Below are 23,924 nucleotides of genomic sequence, written 5' to 3'. Positions count from 1 at the left end.
CTTAAATTATGTTTCTCTTATTATGCTTACCACTATTGTTAAACTGAGGCAGTGTTCATGCCTCTCATGCTCATAAACAGAAAAAATGTTAAGCAACAATGCATTTTTGCATGTGCGATGCTTGTATGTATACAAGTGCCTTCATTCATTGCAAAAACAAGTGCTAACACTTTGCTACTGCTTCAGGTGTTTGACTACGCACCGGAAAAGACGCGGAAGTGCATTCTGTCCACCAACATTGCCGAGACATCCGTGACCATTGACGGCGTCCGGTTTGTCGTCGACTCGGGCAAGGTGAAGGAGATGAGCTACGATTCGGCCAGTCACATGCAAAAGCTCAAGGAGTTCTGGATCAGCCGTGCCAGTGCGGAACAACGCAAAGGCCGTGCAGGTGAGGGAGGATTCTGCCGGTTCCGTGTGACTCATAGTAGTGTGCATTGCTGCCATAACGGTAAGGAGTGTTTAAAACGCTGAGGCAGCGTTCACAACATTGCGTCAGCAATTGGTACTGCCAATATATCAGCTATGTTTTGCAAGAATCAGTGAAGTGGAAGTGTCAGAGGCACTCCACTTGATTAGAATAACTAGAAGGTATGTGCACATTATGAATGCTGATAATCCTATTTTTCAAAGAGAGAGACGTGAACGTCGCATCAGTGTCACTTGCTCACATAATATAAATATAAATCGTATAGCTAGATGAGATTTTCACAAAACGATTTCTTATGGGCAGCACAAGGTTACAAACAATGTCAAGGTATGTGTGACAATGCAGAAAGGTGGGAATTTCGGGGAAAGAGCGTGCCACCAATCTACATGAGCAGGTCTCACGGGCTCGACTCAATGCTATTCCAGAGGCTACAAAAATTTACTGACTTCCTGCAACATTCGGGACATCGGCGGCACTGTACAGAAGGTTGTGGGGCATGTCTTAGTTCGTAACATGATGTAGATACAGCAAAAGAATCTCCTTCTTCCCAAAAACTTGCCTTCAGTTGCAGCAACTTGAATGCGAATTGAGGCAGTTTAAGGTGTAAACTTCAACAATAGAAGAACCACAACAAGGCAAGCATTTGCTTTATTTGTTTCTGTCTTCATCTTTTCCTGCTGCCTCAACTTTTATTTGAAATTGCTTTATTCTATCGTATATAAACACTGCTTATACGGATGTGCTGAGAGTCCTCAGCCTATTTTAGGTCTGGTTATGTTAGTGAATGCGGATTTTCAAGACACACCAGATCCTGAGGCCTTTGACACCTGAATGTTCCAGACTTGCTGATAACAAGTGCTCCTTCAGTGTTCCTTTATCGATCTTAGCCTTACACTAACATCTATAAGGAAACACTGACTAGTGAATCTTTTTTTTTTTTCCATATTATTGAATTACAATTTCGCAATACCCAAAGCACAATTCTCACCACAAGAATAAACTTGGTAACCAAGAAAATGTTCAAAAAGAAAGTACGGGTAGTGATGCCGCCTTGGACGCTCCCGTACCAGCTCGCCATGACATCATAGGTTTTGATGGCATCTGTGGGGGCCTACGTAATAATTTGTCGCTAAAAATTATTTACGGATTCTAAGGGACTCAAAGTCATATTTTAGCTAGTTTCAGGAAATTTCGTCAACCCAATGTGGCCAAAATATGCAAAAGACTGCAGTTGGTGACGTCACACTCGTGTTTGCGTGTCGAAGCTCGGCGTGAAATTCAAACTGAAAACTTTGACCTTCATTTGCACTTCTGATAAATAACCATTGATAATGATATTAATAACATTAAGGTTCTGAAAGAATAATTCATGATTTATTATTTTTAGGGATTTGTAAGTAGTAAATTATAGGTCAAAGCAAATGGGTATATGATCAAATGGTTTTGAATGAAATGGTTCACAAAGTTTGTATGGAGCCCTAAAAATGATCATAGTTGCCGTGACCCGATTCACCCGCATAATATTATTTACAATCGCTACGAGGCATCTGCCAGTGTTTTTCTTTTTGGTTCAAAATGGAGTGGAAGCAACTTTGAACATTAGCAGGATTTGAATTTCAGCAGGATACAATTGATAGCCAGTAAATTATGTCAAGTTCTAACATCTACTATACTCAAAGCATATAAGCCCGTATAACAAGTTTTTAAACTTATCAAATGATTAATCTACGTGAGGGGAATATGTTCATTTACCTTGAAGTGAAGCTTCACAGTACTGCAGATTTTTTTTTTTTTATAAGCGTTTTCGTGGCGTACCACTTTCATGGTGCAGTGAAACAACCTTTACGAAGGTTACATGCGGTCTACAGATGCCTATTAATTCATTTCGAATACCTTGAAATTTCAAGAAAATCTAAATTCGTATTGAAGCATATTCGAATGCTTTAATATTTGTACGCATACTCGAAGTGCTTGAATGTTCGTGCACGCCTAAATGTATCTCTTTAGCGATCCTTCAACTATGGGTGCTGCATCCTTGTCGACTTGCCACCGCAGGCAGAACGGGTCCTGGCGTGTGTTTCCGGCTTTACTCCGAGGCAGAGTACGAGTCGCTGGCCGCGTACTCGATGCCAGAGATCCAGCGCGTGCCCCTCAACTCGCTGCTGCTGCAGCTCGTGGCGCTCGGGCTGCCGGACGTGCGGAAGTTTCCCTTCCTGGAACCGCCGTCCTCAGAGAGCATAGAGGAAGCAGTGCAGACGCTCAAGGAACAGGCGAGTGGAGAACAGGCATAACCAGGACATCGAGAAAAAGAAGCTCGAATGCGATAAAATCGATAGGAACTTACTTGCTGCCTCTGTTGATCACAACCGAGTGTAGCTGAGATCGTAATATGGGAAAACATTTGTGTAAAATAGGTCGCATGTACACCTGTGTTTTGATATTTTTAGAGCAATTTCCATTGATGTGTATCAATATTTTGTTTTAATTTTTCAGCTGTTCCAATTTCTTGTAACCACATTCCTCTATACTATTTTTGTACCTTGAGAGTACTTTAAGTAAATAAATAAATAAATAAATAAATTATGTCCAGATTGTACCGTTGGTGAGATGGTTCCAGTCTTAAAAGCAATTGCCTTCCACAGTGGTTTCGTTTACCCAAAGAGAGCCCTTGTAAGAGCACGCACGTAAAATCCAAAGAGCTTTAACTTGTCCACAAATATACTAACTCTCACAGAACAGTGTATTACAAGCAAAGTGGTTTGGTTGACAACAACAATACCAGTAACAACATCCTGTGGCACTTTGTCCACCTATTATGCGTTAAATGCCTTTTTGTACTGCCCATATTTATTGAACAAGTATATTAGGAGGCAGGATGTTGGTGACTGGCTTCAAGTGGTTTTTTACTACAATTTGATCATTTTCGTCAAAACATTATGTTTTGAGTGCAGCAGTTCATAATGGTAATGCATTTGTACTGAGGCCTATTACTGTCGTGCATTGGGAAAAATATGATTTGTTTGATAATTGAGAAGGATGAAGCATTGTGCAGTAACTACCCGGCAATGTCTGAAGACAAATGCGAAATCTGGACACACCGATGCACTAGTCGAATTTCCTCAGCAGCTGAAAGACCACATTGTTGAAGCTTTGTGTGGCGATTTTCGTAGGGAACTCTTCCGGTGTACTGCGGTGGTCGCTATCTTGTCGTTTTAAGAGCTTATCTTTTGCAAGTAATGAAGGAAACCTACCATGGTCACAGAATGAAACGCGACTTCAAAACTTAAAATAAGCTATTGGTATGTGCAAGCACTCATGATAACTATGTCATGTTACTACATATATGGCCTCTAAAGGTGATGTTGGTTTTGATGTGAGTGTCATCATCATCATCATCATCAGTCTGACTACGTCCACTGCAGGACAAAGGCCTCTCCCATGTTCCGCCAGTTAACCCGGTCCTGTGCTTGCTGCTGCCAATTTATACCCGCAAACTTCTTAATCTCATCTGCCCACCTAACCTTCTGTCTCCCCCTAACCCGCTTCCCTTCTCTGGGAATCCAGTTAGTTACCCTTAATGACCAGCGGTTATCCTGTCTATGCGCTACATGCCCGGCCCATGTCCATTTCCTCTTCTTTATTTCAACTATGATATCCTTAACCCCCGTTTGTCCCCTAATCCACTCTGCTCTCTTCTTGTCTCTCAAGGTTACGCCTACCGTTTTTCTTTCCATTGCTCGCTGCGTCGTCCTCAATTTAAGCTGAACCTTCTTTGTAAGTCTCCAGCTTTCTGCTCCGTAGCTAAGTACTGGCAAGATACAGCTGTTATATACCTTCCTCTTGAGGGATAGTGGCAATCTACCTGTCATAATTTGAGAGTGCTTGCGGAATGTGCTCCACCCCATTCTTATTCTTCTAGTTATTTCAATCTCGTGGTTCGGCTCTGCGGTTATTACCTGCCCTAAGTAGACATAGTCTTTCACAACTTCAAGTGCACTATTACCTATCTCGAAGCGCTGCTCCTTTCCGAGGTTGTTGTACATTACTTTCATTTTCTGCAGATTATTTTTGAGACCCATCTTTCTGCTCTCCTTGTCTAACTCCGTAATCATGAGTTGCGATTCGTCCCCTGAGTTACTCAGCTATGCAAAGTCATCGGCGAAGCGCAGGTTACTAAGGTATTCTCCATTAACTCTTATCCCTAACTGTTCCCATTCTAGGCTTCTGAAAACCTCCTGTAAGCACGCGGTAAATAGCATTGGGGAGATTGTGTCCCCCTGCTTTACACCCTTCTTGATTGGTATTTTGTTGCTATCTTTATGAAGCACTATGGTAGCAGTTGATCCCCTGTATATTTCTTCTAGAATGTTTATATATACTTTATCTACGCCCTGATTCCGCAGTGTCTGCATGACGGCTGATATTTCTACTGAATCAAATGCCTTCTCGTAATCTATGAAGGCTATGTATAGTGGTTGGTTATACTCTGAGCATTTCTCTGTTACCTGATTGATAGTATGAATGTGGTCAATTGTTGAGTAGCCTGTTCGAAATCCTGCTTGTTCCTTTGGTTGATTGAATTCTAATGTTTTCTTTACTCTGTTAGCAATTACCTTTGTAAATAGCTTGTATACTACAGAGAGCAAGCTGATCGGCCTGTAATTCTTCAAGTCCTTGTCATCTCCTTTCTTATGTATTAAGATGATGTTAGCGTTTTTCCAAGACTCTGGTACCCTTCCCGTCAAGAGACACCTCGTAAACAGGGCGGCTAGTTTTTCTAACACAATCTGTCCTCCATCTTTCAGCAGATCTGATTTTACCTGATCCTCACCAGCAGCTTTGTCTCTTTGCATGCTCTCCAAAGCTTTTCTGACTTCTTCTATCATTACTGGTGAGGTGTCATCTGGGTTACTGCTAGTTCTTATAGTATTAAGGTCGTGGTTGTCTCGGCGACTGTACAGATCTCTGTAAAACTCCTCCGCTAATTTAACTATCCTATCCATATTGGTAGTTCTTTTGCCTTCTTTGTCCCTTAGTGCATACATCCGATGTTTGCCTATCCCAAGTTTCCTCTTCACTGCTTTGATGCTTCCTCCGTTTTTCAGAGCGTGTTCAATTCTCTCCACGTTATACCTTCTTACATCACATACCTTACGTTTATTAATCAACTTCGAAAGCTCTGCCAGTTCTATTTTATCTGTTGTACTTGAAACTTTCATGATTTGACGCTTCTTAATTAGGTTCTTCGTTTCCTGGGAAAGCTTGCCAGTGTCCTGTCTAACTACCCTGCCTCCAACTTCCACTGCACACTCCGTAATGATACTCGTCAGATTATCATTCATTGTATCTAAGCTAAGGTTGGTTTCCTCACTAAGAGCCGAGTACCTGTTCTGCAGCGACACTCTGAATTCCTGTACTTGATGTGAGTGTATTAGCTACTATTTTGCCATTGTGACACAACCTAGGGACTCTGAGAGGGTTACTTCTCCTTAAATTGTCAATTTTTATTCTGTGAGCACTGTATGTTCATGCTGTTGCTTGCATATTGAAATGCACTTGAATCGGCTGTTGTTTATTAGTTCTGTGCAGTTTGTAGCTCTTGAACAAAGTTTAAAATGGCATAATTTAACGGCAACACACTACTACACCAGAAATTGCTTCACACTTTGGCCTTGTTCAGCTTTCAGCTTATGAGCTGAGTTTGGGTTATGAACTGAGTGAGTAACTGTGGCTGGTGGTTTTTAAAGGGTGCCCTGACCACAGATGAAGACCTGACGCCTACTGGCCGGATTCTGTCACAACTTCCAGTGGACGTCACGATTGGGAAAGTACTCATTTTGGGCTGCGTCTTTCGGCTGGTGGACCCGATATTGTCGCTTGCCGCTGCCCTCAGCATCCAGTCACCATTCACGCAGAGGTCGTTTCGAGACCTCGACGCTTCAGTAAGTGTCGTCTCTAGAGCATCGTACTGTGTTCGATATTCCAGTATGCATAGTGGCTTTTGTGTAATACAGCGTTACCGAATAATGCCAGCGACAACTTGTGAAGCTTGTACATTTACGTACACATCCTTCTGTATTCACCAAGTGCTCTTTTTATCAAAATGCTTAGAGGGCAACACACTCGCACTTATGTCAGTCTCTAAAGTTGCAGTGAGGTTAGTAATGAAGCACAATACTCTCGATTACTGCAGTATTGTTAGCAAGTTATGTACTGCATACGTAGTGCCCATAGTGGCATTTGTAACAAATATTAGTTGAACCCCTTTGTAAGAGACACTGATTTAAGAGAAAAATGGGTATAATAGACACCAATGTGCCTACAGTAAACTATAGATTCATAGGAAAATGCATACCTAATGTCCTGCTTGTAAAGGACATCTCATATGAAAAACAAGAATTGCTGCCTAGAGCATGTCTTTTATAAAGGGGTTCAACTGTGTAACAAACATTGCTTGTAACGAATGCTTCAAGCGTGACTTTATTTGAATGATGTATGACAGTATGGTGTTCATGTGACAGTCGGCATCTGAATGAGCCTTGTGTGGCTGTGTTTGGTTAACCCCACAGTCGGGTTTCTCACTTGAAAGATTTGCCACTACACTTAAGAACCTTACCACTTTATTTTCGGTGGAGTAGAATAGTTCAAGTTGGTGCCATTTCTTGTGTGGTGTACGCACACGCCTTGACTGGTTTGCACTAATATCCAACACTGCCTGCCTACGTGAGATCACAGTTTGCCATTTTCCTATCGTGCATAGGCAGCGCGCAAGAGCGTGGACTCTGACCATGGCGATCCGTTCACGCTGCTGAACGCCTACCACGAGTGGCTCGCTGCCAAGTCCAGCTACAACGAGGACACTCGAAAGTGGTGTCGCCGCCTAGGGCTTGAAGAGCAGCGATTCTACGAGATGACGAAGCTGCGAAGCCAGTTCAAGCAGCTGCTACAGGTAAGGGTCAGAGGCTGACTGTGATGAAGTTTCGCTCAGAAGTGAGTAGTCATCATCGTCATTTTTAGCCTAGTTAGGTACACTGCAGGTTGAAGGGCTGTTCCACTGATCTCCAGTTTGCTCTCTCCTGTGCACGCCGATTTCATTTTATCCATGTTAATCTCTCAGGTTCGTCTCTCCACCTAATGCTCCGCGTACCTCGGCTGTGTTCTCATCTTATGGTAACCGTTTTCTTTCTCTTACCGTCCATTGGTTGTCAGTCCTATGCATTACATGGCCTTCCAAGATCCATTTATTTTGCTTGATGTCAACTAGGATATGTGCAAACTCTGTTTGTTCCCAGGCCCACCCTGCCCTTCTCCGATCTCTTCCTGTCACACCAATCATTAACTGTTTCATTGCACATTGCATGGTCTGCAGCTTTTTTTTTTTTTCAGAGCTTTTATCCTCTGTGTTTCATCCTCATACACTGGAACTGGCAATATGCAGTGGTTGCATACTTTTTGCTTTAATGACAGTAATGTATACTGCTGAAGAATCTTGGCAAGGTTGTATAGCTGGTAATGGTATGGATTTCTTATTAGGAACAACACCTGCGCAGAGGACATGTACACCTGTTGAGTGTTGCTACAACATAGATTGAGGCACACAGCCTCCAAGACATTTCAGTGCCCCGTTATCTCTGAAGCCATGCCAAGAATCATAAATTTTTCATTGTACCATAGTCTCGCATCACTTTTGGCTAGTAATAACTGTGAAATTCTTTTTTTTTTTTAAATTAAGCTACTACTCTTCTGAGCTTACTGTGATGCTTCTGCTCGTTTTTCAAAACATTAGATTTTATTACTCGCCGCTATTCAAACGCACCGTGGTAGCTCCGCACTCACAGCACTCTGCTGTGAAGCGCAAAGCCACAAGTGCAATTGGACATGGCGGCTATGTACTGCTACGTAGTTTGAAATGTTGTTGTACATATACACTCAAACCACATTATAACAAAGTTGCATCTTAAATGAAAATAAGTTCCTTATATCCAAAAACTTGTTATAAAACTTTATTCCTAACACTGCATCTATTACAAGACATTTTTTTCATCTACTTCGTTACTACTGATATTTCGTTATATCTGGGTTCGTTGTATCGAAGGTTGAGTGTACTTAGGTGCATGTTAAACTCCTGGCGGTCAAACTTAATCCAAAGCTTTCCATCACATTATTCCTCAAAGCGCATGTATTTTGTAAACATTTCAAACCCTGCAATTTGATTTTGGTTGCTTTTTTTGCGATTGCCGTCGTAACCCCCAGGAGGTGGGCCTGATGGAGAACGAAGTCGAGGTCACGGATAGTGTTGCCCGGATCCAGCGGCACGGGGAGATGAAGCAGCTGAGAGATCTGCGGAGACAGCTGCAAAAGGCACCGCGGAAAAAAAGGGTGCTCCGCCTAGGGCACTGGGGTGACGAGGACGAAGAAGAAGAGCAGGTGGACATCAAGGACGTCGAGTTCAGGCTACAGCAGGATCCAACCTTAGTGCAAGTGCGTGCAGCAATGTTTTCTTTTGCGAAAACTACGGTTCGCTGGGCCAATCTTGCAATCATGTTTTTTTTTGTTGTAATTGATTGTGCCATGTGGCTACAACTCTGTTTATGAAAAGTGAAGTGAGTATAGTCATTACATGTCTGATGCTTTATGTTTTTGTCTGTGTCATGTATGTTTTGTTTTTGTTTTTTGAAAGAGAATTATCTCAGTTTGCACTTGCAAAAACCTAGTTCAAGTATTCATTCTCTTGTGAATGTTTTAACTCTCCATCTTTACCCTTCTAATACTAGCACACTTTCAGTTGAAATGACTTGTTCCTTTATGTATTAAGCTCTCAATATGCACAAGACAGGTTTGCCAATTTTAGTAGTTTTCAGGAAGTCTGTGAGATGCGTTGTACGTAAAACTGTACACTTTCCCTTTGCTTGCACTGCCCATTTGTCCAAACTGGGACAGAGGAGCTAATGTTATCGAAGCTCGTTACACAGGCTCACGATCCTTTGCCCGCTATAGTGTATAATGCTGGTAGGACAGTGCCAAATAGCTGCACTATTTGCTGCACTAGCTCCCATGGTGCCACTAGTTGGTTCAAGCTCAATGCAAGCAGTCTCATTGGCATGAAGCCAAATGCAGAAACCCTTGTGCACTTTGATTTCTGTGTACTTTATGTGATGTACGAATGAAGTGTCAGGGCTGTGCCTACCGGCTATTTTCTCGTTTGCTATGAACGTGTAGCTTCCTTCAATATGCTTTACCTACAATCCCAATTTTTGACTCAGTTTTTAATGAACCCCAGCTGGTCATATTCAGTCTGTTTATTATTATTATTATTATTATTATTATTATTATTATTATTATTATTATTATTATTATTATTATTATTATTAATCACTCTAAGGCTTCGTAGTTGGGGTATGTAACAGAGGGAGAAAAAGTGTGAGTAATGTTTACAAAGTAAACACGCAAATAATAAACACAATTAAACACAATAGCGGGAAAATAGTAGTGTTGTAGTGGGGATGTTGCAATGGAGGATAAAAAATAGGAATAATGGCTCCAGAGTGAACACACCAAAAACCGTTAGTTCTGCATGTCAGACAAGTACAGTGCACCATCACAAGCACCACGTTAGCACGCTTATAAAGTCAGTATTGTTTGTTGACACTGCTACATGGGGCACTTTATTCCATTTTCGACCCTACTCGTGGTGAAATTGTGGTTTTGGCATTTAAAACACCACAACCTCTTTCTTTTGATTGTTATTAGCTAGGTATTGTCAAATCGGTGGCAGATTTTTTTTTTTTCATTACAGCTGAGCCTCTTTATAAGTGACATGCACTAGGGAGCAGCTCTTGCACTTTCCATGAGGTGTTATGGAAGTGTCACTACATACTCATTTTCTGATCAACCTCTATCTCCATGTTGAGCACAATGGTGTGTCCTATAACCACTTCTTTCTTACATCAGAGTCTGTTATAAAGCGGTTCATTTGTAAACATATTCTCTTGCGTTCACCTACGCTGACATTTTGCCTGCACAACCTCCTTGCTGTGACGAATGCATTTGCTTGAGAATATTCATTGTAGACAGTGTGCTAATGCGATCGTTTCTGCTCTCTCAGGAGTTCCTCCGTCGCAGCCGCAGTTTTGGCTTCCATGACCTGAGCCTGATGAAGCTAATCCTCTGCTCTGGTGTATACCCTCAGATCGCCATCTCGGACGACCACAATTCGTACAAACGAGACTCGGACCAGCTTTTTCACACCAAGGTTAGCGGAACTTTCTTTTCTTTAATTTTAACCAGCTTAATGTGTGGCAGGCACGAGTAGGTTGTAGAGCCTTCTACTGTACTGTGTGGAGGCGAAGAGACTGTGTGAAATTAGCACTTCCACCTGGAGCGGCCGTATTTGCTTACACAAACGTTGTGGGGGTGCTGACACCTTTTGTAAAGTTGTTTGTGCCGCGTGGCCCATGTGTTTCGCACAGAAGCCGTATTTTGGGGGTGACAACTAGCGATAGGTGGCGTTGTGTTCAAGAGCGGTGATCACCACTATCATCATCATGGTTGGTAGAACGGTAGCACCGGCGGTGACCCCTGGCGGAAGGCAAGCCTTCGTGGCAGGCGAGAGAGTTGAGCGAGTCTCTTTCGGCATGGGGCGGTAGCGCAGACGGTTGCCTCCAGCAGTGGGTCTGCCGTGGACAGCACCGTGGGCAGTCTGCAGTGGGCCCACGTGGTGAGTCAGGCGTTAGTGACATTGCCTTGTTTGTCATTTTGTTGAGTGTTGTTTATTATTGTGTAAGTATGTCCTAGCGTGGTGATCACGATTGATGTTATAATAATTCAGCTGACGATATCGTCGATCGAAAAGTAGTTAAATAAATGTGTATTTGGTTTGTTCCTAACGCCTCTGCTGTGTCCGTTCACTCCAAGAGCGTAGTGGTGGCGCTTGCCAATTTGAGACCCCACAACTGCTTTCATTTTTGTGTTGTTTTATTTGTGTTTTTTCTTCTTCTTTTTTACGATGTTAGACCACGCGAAATAACCATCGTCAAGTTTCCTCAAGTTTGGCGACCGCCTTGTGTGCAGGGAAAAGGGTTCGTGGTTCTCCATCCCAACAGCGTCCTCGCACTGCACGCGGAAGTGCTGCGCCTGGACGACATGGACGTCCTGACGGTGCCCAACTTCAGGAGTAGCCTGCCTGTCAGCTCGAAGCACCAGGTGGTGGCATTCATGTGAGTCGACGAGTGCCCCGAGCTAAGCCATTGCCGAGGGTCAGCAAAGTGAAGGTCAATTCTCCTGTCGGCTTCTCGCCTCTTGTTTCATCGCTGAGAGAGAGAGCGAACATTTAAGGCAGCTTCGCGCCAGTAGTTCCAAGCCTGAAGGAGGCGCAGTGCTGGACAGCTTTCTTTGCTTCTCTTTGGTTTTCTTTCTCTTTCCATCGCTCTTTTTTTTTCTCTTTCTCCTTTTCTATTTCTATTTATTACTATTTTTTTCCAATTTTAAATTATTTTTTCTATTTCTTGCTTGCTTTCTTTTTTCATCTTTTTTTGTATATCATCATCTTTTTTTGTACCTCGATACAAAAACACGGATATAACGAAATATTGGTTATAACGAAATAAACAAAATTAGTCTTGCATTAGGTATAAAGTTAGAAATATACCTTTATAACGAATTTTCGGATATAGCCAACTTATTTTCGTGTAAGATGCAACTTGTAATAATGAGGTTTGACTGTGTGTGGCTTTGTTTGCGTTACATCATGCGACAACAACATACGACAACCCAGGTTCCTAAAGTGCTCCGCACTTATAATTTATTAGATTACGGGTGTTGAAGTGGCAGTGAGACATGACGGGAGGTAAAGTTGGAGGGCACAGTGTTAATGGCATCATCTCTCGATTGCAGTTGGTCTGTTCCGATGTTCTTTTTCCACTTGCTAAGCAAATTTGAATGCTGAATATTTGATATTTCGGTCCTTTAAATTTTGCAGGTCCCTACTGGAAACGACCAAGCCCTACTTGCTGAACTGCCTGAGGGTGCAATGTGTCCAGATGTTGTTGCTGGTCTCCTCTGCCATTGATTCCAGTATGACAATGTCGAGGTATGTCTCGCCTACCTTGACGGAGATGCACAGGTGGCATATTGAAAGGATAATTGAAATCTGCTGAACAAATGGCATTTGCTCCCAGCCATGTGACTATGCAATTGTTTTTGTCTAATTTTTGTACCTAATTTAAGAAATAATTGTGGGTTACTTTCATGCCAACTCATGGCACCAGTCCAGACAATTTAGTTGTTGTTGGAGGGAACACAGCGCTGAAGAAGATGGGGACAAGGAAAGGCAATGCACACAGAGCACTGTCTTACTACACTATGTTTAATGGAAGGTAACGATGAACATTTATACATATGGCAGAGACACGCGCAACAACCAGGGATAATTGCAAACATTTTTACTGAATGTTATACATAGTGAAAATGTCACAGCGCACAACAATGGTGTGTCGATCATGGCCTGTTTAGATATATTTCATGAAATGAAAGTGCTTTTCAAGCAGTACTGATGCATGTGCTATCGAACTATCAAACTAGTTACTTTTTTTTTGTAACTTTTGTGCCTCATTTAAGAGATAACCAGGAGTCGTTTTCTTGGCTGCCTTCACGTATATATGTCTGGTGTATTAGTAACATGTAAAAAATTATTGTATTTACATTATTTGTAGGTCGACCCATTTTTGTCTAAATTTCACATCTAAATTTGTGGTTGTCGACTTGCAATCAAAACCAATACTTCAAAATCAATTTGCATCACTTCAGTCAATACCAAAACTAGTACTCCAAGTTAACACTGCAAACGAGAAATCGGGGACACTAGGGCATGGTTATAACACTGCATTTGTGTTCTGGCTCTGCTTGTACTATATACCATATTTTCTAGCATATAAGCCACACCCTCTGCAATGAGTCACAGAAAATTTTCTAAAAATAATCCCTGCAGATTGTCGCAAAGCAAGCTTTTCTGCTTAACCGTAAAACACAGCTGAGAGGCCACTTTTTTTTGCACCAGTTGGTTTTTCTGGGGGCTACGACTGAATTGTTGCACGAGAAGCCCACGCCTTCGCATCAGAATTGGGAATGCCGAGAACACACTTCGAACCCATCTGGGGCTGGGCATCCAAATCTGAGTTCACGAAAAGAACTGTGTAGATGATTTTCAGTGGGCATATGTAATCAATCAATCAAATAAATAAATTAATTGTTTTGATGAAATGTGCGGGTGCTTGGTCTTTTTTTTTTTGCAATATTATGGAGGTCGGCCTACATTCGAGTCGGCTTACAATTAGGTTAATATGGTTTGTGGCCCAAAAGAAATTTGCGAATCAAAAATATCAGTACAATTTTCTTTAAAAGCGCTTGTTTTATTCATAAGTGTGTGCAGTTTATTGTACAGTTGAACTTCTTTATAAGAGACTCTGATATAAGAGACAAATGAGTATTGGAGACATCAATATGCCTACAGTAAAATTCCGAGGATAGGAAAATGCATACGAGGTCTCCTGCTTATAGGAGACGTCTCATATAATAGACAAGAATTGCTGCCCGGAGCATGCCTCTTATAAGGGGGCTTAACTTGATTCTTTATGACCTGTTTAGCAAGACTAAATCAGTGAAAAGTTGTAAGGAAAACTTGTACATGAGGCCAGTGTGCATTTGTGTGAAACAAACAACTTACTGTCCTCGTAAGACCGAGCTTTGCTTACTGTGAGAACACGAGGAACTGAGAATTTCTGAACTGCTCATAAATTTGTCCTGATAAGTGAGAGTTACAGTATGGCCGCCCTGAAGGTTCCTTTTTTAGATTATCAACAGTGGGCTCATTTTTTTCACCAAGTGCGCCTCTCTGCCAAATCCATATGTCAATAGGGTTGTAACTTCGACGCTGTTCATTTGTCTCAACTTGCGCGCTATTCTTATGTCTTGTCTTCATGTTGCCAGATTGGTCTTCGACGAATTTGTTGAAGTGACATTTCCCGACCCAGACGAGGCTCTGCAACTCCTGCTGAGTGTTCTCGTTGCACGAAACCTTTACGAGAGACTGGTCGCTCACATGCTCGAAGGTACGCTCTGTTTCAATGTGGTGCACCATAGTATTGCAAGGCTTACACGCGTCTCACTTTCCTGGCCAGAAGAAATTCTAAGCTAATAGTAATCGGTATCGAATAATATTGAAACAAGTTTGGATAGTTGCAGTTTGAATAGTAACACGGTGCGAGGTATGAGGGGTGAAAGACATTATGTTCCAAAATTTGCCAGATTAAGCCCTTGTAACGTGCTTTTAAAGAACAAAAAAAGTCTTTGTTCTTTTGTGTTTTCTTTGTGGTGCAGAAGCACTTGTCCCTTGCGTGTCTTTCTTGTGTGCTGCGTTTTTCTTGCACTGTGTAATTCTTTTGAACATTCAAACCACATTGCAAAGTTTGCCGTGACACAATGACACTGCAATTGAGATTATGTGTTGCCTTTCCAGCAACAGACAACGTGAGAAAGCCAGTTTACTAAAACCGAGCTTGCGCCTTTCTTTTTAAGGTCGACTTCACTCTTGAGCAGAAACACATATTCGGGAGAAAATTTTTACAGGAACAATATAAGGTGTATATCAAAATGTGAAGGCCCCTGAACGGTTTCCTAATAGTGCATAAATTGCTTGTTTTGGCCCTGAGGTGCCCGTGGATGCCACTGACGATGATTGAAAGTAACTGTTGCGGTGCAGTTAACATGCACAGTTATCCTTCGGATGCGGTTTCACGGCAGTGTAGATTTCCTTTGACTAGGTAATTTCATAACAAGGTGGTTCTGCACTGCCGTGAAACCAGCTTTTCAGGTGGGCTGCATGCGGTGAAGTATGCCCGTTTTTTTTTTTTTTTTTTCGTTTTGAAAACTTCAAAATCTCGGAAGTATTAAATTCGTGTCTAAGAGTATTTGGGTATTGTAATATTTGTTAAGATATTTAAAGCACGCAGATAGTCGCACTTCCCTATATATTCCAAAAGTTTGTACCATATCAGCTGTTGAGTCATAATCAAGATGAGCAGGGACATGGAATTTATTCAAGCTATGATTACGTGCAATCTCTAAGTTCGAATCACACATTCTATAGTGTGACATGTGAAATACTTCCCATTTAGCATCTGATTTCTTTTAATAATGTCATAAGAATTGTTTGAATTTAGTGCACGATTTTTTTAGAAACTTGTATTGAATTACTTGCACAGTTATCAGCAATAACGAGAAAGGATGGCAAAGTAATTTTTAACAATAATTGCTCATGATATATGAATTGAATGTTGACTATGACATGGCAGGGGGTGCAAAAGGGGCACTTGCTTCCCTCAAGCCACACTAGTACTTATCCCCCACTTATGCTACACCAGCGCTCCATTGTCCAACTGCGATGAAATACGAATTTGCACCGCCCCCCCTCCAAGATTAAATCTTGCCGATGCTCATGGACTACGACATGCTATTATGCATCAAGAATCATTTTAGTCCTTTTTTGCGTGCGATTTTTTTGCACATTGCTCATGAGGGTACAGTTAAGGATTGCGATGGCTAGATCTAAATACAAAAATGCAAGCTGTAGTATATGTTTCAAAACCTCTATGCACTTTCGCTTTTAATTTGAGAACTAATTTCTTGTTTAGTTTTCCTGCTTATCCACAGAGTTCATTGCGTAAGATTTAGCTCACTCATTCAGAAACATAGTAGCCAATCGTCGAGTTTAATTCGCAGAAACGTCATCCGAAGAGAAAAAGGAGCCCAGCCCCCAGGTGAGGCACATGCAGAAACAGTTGAGGAAGAGATACGACACCGTGTTGAAGACGGAGATTGCCTACACGGTGAAGCGTCTGCTGCCTGCCGACGTGAAGCACCTCTACGCTGGCGCTAAAGGTAGGCAAGCCAAGCGATCGTCAGACAAGCTGCACACACTGTGAAAAAACTGCGACGAGCAGTGCTTTGTCTTGCGAAATTACTACACTAAAACCTCGTTATGACAAAGCTGTACCTTACATGAAAATAAGCTTGTAATATCCAAAAATTTGTTATAAAGATATATTTCTGGCACTCTACTTATTGAGAGACCATGTTTGATTTCGAGAAGCATATGTTGGTAGAGTTGGTGAGACATTTTTGAAAAAATATAACTGCCCTAAAGATGAGACGTGAGACACAAAGTGTTCCCTTCCCTTGGAAAATCAACGCAGCGTAAGCCTCATCACCGCGAAGATGCGTGACGCAAGACTTCTTGGATTTTGCCTAAGAAAAGGTGTGTGACCGCCATGTGGGATGTGGTCTGCGATCGTCCTGTCCGCTTTGTTTCTCGTGTCTCGTCATTAGCGCAGTTATATTTTTCCAATAATATATTTAATTTACTTTGTTATAACCAATGTTTTGTTACAACCGTGCTCTAACCTCTCTTGCAGAGACAAGCGGGTCTTATGATTACATAACTATAATGCTAGATCTTTTAATTACAGAAAGATGTCTGCACTTGTACCAGGGTGGCTAGGCACACTTGTTTGTACATCATTTATTTAGAAGACTTTGAGTGCAAATAATTATAGACAGGATGAAAGAAGGAATGCACACAACAGTTGTGTGTCAGCATATGTGGTGAGTGTGTCTTCCTTCGCCCAGTGTACCTTCATATGCACTCCCAAGTTTTCTAAAGTCCAGTCTTGTCTTCACTGGCCCGTCTTCTAGTTTCTCTACTTGTGCATGAAAATTTCGTGTTCAAAGTGCCAAGTGGCCCAACTTTCCACTTTTAAGAATGTCCCAACTTGCCTCTTGAAACTGGTCACTTGGCTTTGTTGATTTATATAAAGAACTCTTTAGAGGTACCGAAAAATGAAATATTGGTTTTCGTGCCATTGTTACTGAGCGGGAGGCTGCAGGTTCAACTCGCGAAGCATCTATGCAGCATCATAATTGGTGTGGAATGATAAGAATGTATCTGTAGTGCTTAGATTTGGGCCTACGTCAAAGAATTCCAGGTGGCTAAAATTAATGTACTCTTGGCATTTTTTTCTCAGACCCGGCCCTTGTGCCATTGAATCTTGCATGTCAATTAATAACCAAAATTAGCTTCAGCACATTCTGCCTTCTTTCTTCCTAGCACACCACATTTCTTGGACATCAATTGCTATAATTTTATTTCAATTGCCTTAAATGCAATATCATATAAAATGGCATTATTATCATTTAAAACGGCTGTTAGATAAGCCGTTTTAATGTTTGCAGCATATACAATTGCATAAACCTTTAACTGGCTTGTGCGAGAGACAATTTTTTTCGTATGTCTTCGCTGTGTCACTGAATTGAGTTCCAAAAAGAGTGGGCCCAAGAGCATACATGCAAAGCACATTCTCACAAAACAATTTTTTGTAACTTTGTTCCATCGTACGATGCTTCCACATGGAAAAGTCACTGCTGTTCACGCTAGGCAAAAAGATTTAGGCGGCTATCCGCTACTTATGCATACTTAGTATCTGCCAGTCATCACCGACTGCAGTAGCTTAAACATATCCTCTTTATTGCAGCATTTCGTGCACTTACACAGGACAGTCAAGATGGCCTGCCTGAAGACCGGTTCAAAGTGAATCCAAGAAAAGGAGGAGTCTTCATCAGCAGTTACTTCACGTTTGGATGGTACGACTCACTTTTTTTCTTGGTGAAGGAATGGTCAAAATTATACACAGCTCTCCACTGCAGCGTTCCACATAGCATGAATCGCTTTGGAATGTTGAACTTAATAAACCATGTTTTCTTGATTTAATTGATCGCTGTCGAACTACCGCACACTGCTGAAGTTGCTTTTAAATGTTTTTTTGGCAACTGTGTTTTAGATGTGTATAAGCAAGAATTTTAACCAGTGATTTTTTTAGGTTGCTGGCTAAAGAAAATACTTTACATTATTAGAAACTGCGCTACAAATGTAACACTGGGTTACAGATTTTTTTTCTCATGCCGCCCGGGTCCAAGGACTCGAGGCTGTCACCTAGGCCGGGGTGCTTGTAGCCCCACCTCGCTCAATGACGCCGGACATGTTCAATAAAGTTTTTACTCACTCACTGTGAAGGGGCCCTGCAACACTTTTTTGAGTAAACATTGAATGACTTCATGAAAGGATTGCCTCGTGAATCAACCACCTCGGAAGTAAAAAACGTCTGCATTAAGTACGTGTGGACTTGGAGGTTTTTTCACACGCTGTAATTGCTTCCTCTCTTCTGTCCTCCCAACGAGTGCAATGAATACTAAGCGGATGGCACAGAAGAAAGAAGTTTCGCCTCACGACCTCGAGCACCTTTTCTTTTTTTCTTCAAACGCGCGGCTTGCTTTCGGTGCGATCATAAGCACACGAGGAGGCCTCGGTAACTTTTCTGCTCCCACGATACTCAAATTAACCGATGACCTAGAGTTCACGTATATGGCATCATTTGTATAAGGTAGGGGGAACAATTTCTAGCTGACTGAAAATCAATTGTAAGTTGCGGGATGCATGTTGTGCGAGTGTGTTCTCAGGAGCCATGACACCAATTGGCACCATTTTCCGACAGCGATGAAAGTGTTGCAGGGCCCCTTTAACGAATCAGTACATGGCACTGTACAAATGAGTCGCACTGAAACCCCAGTATATTAGGTTTTTTTTCCTTCTTTCATGGTGCTATCCAGTATGACACAGAATTTCAAGTTAATTGATTGATATGTGGGGTTTAACGTCCCAAAACCACCATATGATTATGAGAGACACGAATTTCAAGTTAAATTTGGGGACACTACAAATGTAGCACGAGATTAAACTTTTACCGTGTGGTGACTTGCATTATGATCCCGCAAGTATTTCTTGCACCAACGTAATATAACTTGCACGCGCGTGTTGCACTGATATTACACGTAACACCAGTCGCCGTCGCAACAACCAAACACGTGGAGCCAATTGTGTACTTCAGGAGTGCTACCTTGCAGAATAAGAGCTGCTTTGGGTAGAAGCAGAACATGAAAGACGAGTTCAAAACAGAGCTGAAAGATGGATAACACATGATGCCACAAAGATGTAAAACACACTTGCAAACCTACCCCGTCAAACGTTCCTGAGCAGTGCACTATGTTTACTCTATTGTGATGTGGACACAATTGTAACATAAGGGGCGACTTTTCATTATCGCCTGGAAAAATAATACAAAAAAGATTATTTGTGTGCATAATTGCTCTTTTTAGAGAACTTGATATTCGGTATTTCATTGTAACACGATGGTCGACTTCGAGTAGCAAAAATCTTGAAAAAAAAACTTGTGTTACATTCAACTGGATACGGTATGGGGCACCTTTCTGCACTGTGTAACTGTGTGTAACCTTTAATGCCTCCGAAATTAAATTTAGATATTTTATGGTATTGATACCGTGGCAAGCCTTGCAGTTCACACTTATAAGCCATAACATAGTTGTGCGTAAGTTATTCGCACATTTTTAATTTTATAAAGGGTCAACATTGCCACAGCACTTGATTCCCGTTTGATCACTTGTGACAGCCTGGAAGAAATCAGCATGCCAGAGGAGACGCTAGTTGACAAAACGTGCAAGTGCCCTCTTTGCGACACGGACCTCCCGCTTGCAGTCATGGACGCGGTTATTCACTTGGACGCTTGCAACAAGGACATTCTAGTTGCCAAAGGTATGGCCAGCTCGCTCTCAGTCATACAAAGGCTAGTTAATAATTATCATCCGGGTTACCAAACAGTTTGGACAAACCTTCTGCCTTCATTACTGGAAGCGACTGCAGTGCTTCAATGATGACAGCAGTACGCCCCCATTGGCATGACCGGAGCACCTCTGGGTTTCGGGCGCAGTAGGGGGGAAAAAGCGTGGCTAGGTGTAGTTGTGGCACACCAAAACTGACTGGTTTTCTGAAGTGGCCCTTCTGCATCAAAACAGCCTGTCCTTGAAGCTGTTTCTAAAAAAAAGCTTTGTCCCCAGCGCACTCCATGTTTGGCTCTGTCCACTTCCTGTACATATCCTGATGCTGCTTGTGGTGCTTTAAGCCACTGCCTTTTTTCTGTCTTTAATTTTTTTTTCGCTTGTGTATCCTTGCAACTTGTCTATTCACATTTTTTCAAAGAGCTTTGCCTTTTTGTGGTGTCTTACCGCTGATGGTAAAAAACAGCACTTCTAATTTGGCATGTACGAATATTTGAACTCGCTTTGACACGAATTTAAATTACCCGAAATTTCGAAGCATTCAAAATCAATGAATAGACATATATAAACCACATGTAACCCTTTGTAAAGGTGGCTTTGCTGCTGTGGAAGAATGCTGTGCCGTGAACGCAGATAACCAGGGGAAATCTACACTGCCGCGAAGCCCCACGTCAGTGTCAAATGAACATATTACCCTCACATCGATTTATCAAATTTTATGTCTAAAAAGCTTCTTATACCTGCTTATATGCTCCAAGTATAGTAAATTTTTAAACGTAACCTATCTTATGCATTATAATTTGCATTCTACCAAAAGTCAAATTCTGATAATTTCCTTTTTGAACCAAAAATAATTAGTTTGCACATGCTTTCTTTCAATTTAAAAATACTGTGCCAGTTGATTGGCTCATGACAAATATGCTCCTTTTTCCTTACAATGTGTTTTATATGCTATTCAAATTGGATGGGACTTATTTGACCAAATCACTATTTGCTTCGAACCTCAAATCTACTGTTCGCATATGCCTACCTTTTAACTCTTGCCGCACACTATGCGAGGAGGGAAGGAAACAGGAGAGAGGGCATTGGCAAGTATTCTAACTAGTTTATAACACATATTCTACTCTACATGGGGGAGATTGATAGTTAAAGGTGGTAAAGAGAGCAATAGAGAGTGAGGGGGAAGCACACACACACACAATGTCGCAGGAAGTCTTGTGTGGTTTGTAACATCGCCAGCGCGTAGCCACTTGTGCAAGTTTTTTGTCTTCAAATTGCATCCGTGCTCAGAGAGAGAGAGAGAAGAAATGTAGGAAAGGTAGGGAGGTTAACTAGACTTTGCGTCCAGTTTGCTACCCAACACATGGGGAGGGGGAGTAAAAAAAAGAGAGAGAAGGATAGACACATGTTACATCACACACACAATGCGAGTTTCTCAGGAGTGCTCGTGTGGCTTTCTGTGCTGTTGTGCTGCGCGACGAGGCTCCTAAGATCTTTGCTTCATTAAATGGCCGGTCATCGAGTCTATTCAAGGCACACTGGAGAGTCCGGTGATCTTCATCAAAATGGGCACAGTGGCACAAGAAATGTTCAATAGTCTCTATACAGTTGCAGCTTTCACACATGGATAAATCTGCCATGCCAATGCGATTGCTGAATGACTTAGTAAACGCTACCCCAGCCCACAGCCGGCACGTCGAGCGTCATTGTAGCGTCACGTCGAGAAATCTTGGATGGCAGTTGTTTCTGGAGTAATGACTTAAGGTTCTTAGGGCGATGATTGGAGTCAAGTGGAGAATTCCAATGCGCAAGCGTGGCATTATGTGCGATGTGACGAAGTTCTCTAGCTGCGTCTACTCTTGACGAGGATATTAACAGTGTCAATGCTCCATCGTGGGCACATCGGGCAGCGTCGTCGGCAAGGTGGTTACCACTGATGCCACAGTGGCCCGGCAACCATTGTAAAAGCATCCGTGCTCAGCTTTTAGGACAACATTCCAGGTTGGTTGCACGAACATCAGTCTGTGGGCTAAGCTTGCTACGGGCAATCGTCTGTACAGATTTTAGCGAGGACATCCATGTAACACGAGTTGCAGTGTCTCCCCGCTACTACTGTCGTCGTGAAAAGCCATTGCTATGCAGAAACAGAATGACTTCGTGAAAGCCACTCTCAGCCACAACCGGCATAGCAAAGTGGCCTCTTTTTCGTGGAGTCCATCCAAAATCGCAACAAGGCGTGTGGGTGGCTTCGCTTATATAATTGTATTGGCTATCATAAATGAGCAAGGAAGAAAATGCTGATATGTGAAATCGTTAGCTGTGGTAAAAATAGCTCAAGCATGATAAATTATACGTACTCACGCTAAGAAAGATGCTTGAAGCTTGTTATAACACCATATCAGTATAGACCAATTTGGCATTTCTCTTTACCATAAGCTTTAATCCGACCCAAATATGCCACATGCAATTCAAGGTTACCTTTTTAGAATACACCTGCCAGATCTTGCGTGTTCTTTAAAGAGATTAAAAGCAGTTATTGACATCGAAACGCAACAATACTATGCCTTCCCAGATGCTGGAACCTGCCCCCCTACAGAAGACGAGGTGGCACCAGATGAAGAGAAGAACAACCCTTTGAAAAAGGCCTACTTCTGCAAGGAATGCAACAGGGAGCTACGACTGACACTCCCGGAGATATTCCAGCACAAAAAGACCCACCAGTCTACGTCACAAGGTATGGTGCAACTCAAGAAGTCATCTCTTAAAAAAAAACATTAAAAGAGCAAAAGCTTTTTTGGGACGTTAAACCCCACATATCAATCAATCAAGAGCAAAAGCTTGTTTGTTTTTTTTTGTACATGAGTGGCTTGATGCAGCGAGAAGCCAGAGCAATGAGACGATTCTACTTCCATACTTCTTTCTCCGACTTGTACGTACTCGTCTGGTTCAGCGATTTATAAGGACATGCTGAAGTAGAGTAGCACTTTCTGAGAAGCAATAAATGCTGTTTACGGACACAAATTTTCGTACTGTTGCTCTTAATGAAAACAGTAGTGGCAAGAACTTCATTGCGCCCCAGAACGCGCCGAACTTCTTTTTATTCTGATAACTGCTTTCAATTTTACTGTCAATAGGGTGGTTTCGTAATGACCAGTCTGCACGGTTTGACATAGGTTCAAGTCGCATGAAGACACCAGCTCTGTCGTCTGCTGCAAGTTTCACAGGGACAATGACTGAATTTCCGTCCAGTGGCTTCAACGAAAATTCCAGCCACATACTTACAAGCTGTGCTGACTTGTCATGATAATGTTCATTGATATGAAGGGTTTAACGTCCCAAAACCACCATATGATTACGAGAGACGCCGTAGTGAAGGGCTCCGGAAATTTCGACCACCTGGGGTTCTTTAACGTGCACCCAAATCTGAGCACACGGGCCTACAACATTTCCGCTTCCATCGGAAATGCAGCCGCCACAGCCGGGATTCAAACCCGCGACCTGCGGGTCAGCAGGCAAGTACCTTAGCCACTTGACCACCGTGGCGGGGCATGATAATGTTCGTTGAAGTGGGGCTGGATCGCAGATGCTGGGTGATGAAAGCTTTAAAATCACTCCTATATTTCTTACCCGTTTCCTGGCTCTGGTGCGTGTGAAGTGTTAACACTGCACGCCAAATAAACGAAAAATGTTTCTTTTTCAATGAAGTAAAAGTCGTGCCAGTGCTTTCTTGTCATCACCAGCCATTTGCTCAGTTATT

General features: G+C 42.1%; 1 protein-coding gene across 2 annotated transcripts in view; it reads left to right on the top strand.

Moving 5' to 3' along the window:
* Positions 1-23,924, top strand: part of LOC119164775 (putative ATP-dependent RNA helicase DHX34) — a 38,575-nt gene that overhangs the window by 9,472 nt on the left and 5,179 nt on the right. For both annotated transcript variants that reach the window (XM_075873828.1, XM_075873827.1), the window contains 13 exons: positions 187-391; positions 2,486-2,700; positions 6,178-6,372; positions 7,191-7,379; positions 8,684-8,911; positions 10,536-10,682; positions 11,501-11,646; positions 12,408-12,518; positions 14,414-14,535; positions 16,205-16,363; positions 18,013-18,121; positions 20,002-20,144; positions 22,740-22,901. In XM_075873828.1, the coding sequence (XP_075729943.1) occupies positions 187-391; positions 2,486-2,700; positions 6,178-6,372; positions 7,191-7,379; positions 8,684-8,911; positions 10,536-10,682; positions 11,501-11,646; positions 12,408-12,518; positions 14,414-14,535; positions 16,205-16,363; positions 18,013-18,121; positions 20,002-20,144; positions 22,740-22,901 (2,131 nt within the window). The remainder of the gene's footprint in view (positions 1-186; positions 392-2,485; positions 2,701-6,177; positions 6,373-7,190; positions 7,380-8,683; positions 8,912-10,535; positions 10,683-11,500; positions 11,647-12,407; positions 12,519-14,413; positions 14,536-16,204; positions 16,364-18,012; positions 18,122-20,001; positions 20,145-22,739; positions 22,902-23,924) is intronic.

This window comes from Rhipicephalus microplus, chromosome 9 (assembly GCF_043290135.1).
Source record: "Rhipicephalus microplus isolate Deutch F79 chromosome 9, USDA_Rmic, whole genome shotgun sequence".
Taxonomy (NCBI): domain Eukaryota; kingdom Metazoa; phylum Arthropoda; class Arachnida; order Ixodida; family Ixodidae; genus Rhipicephalus; species Rhipicephalus microplus.
The sequence above is the reverse complement of the archived record's forward strand: the minus strand, read 5'-3'. Positions and strand labels throughout refer to the sequence as shown.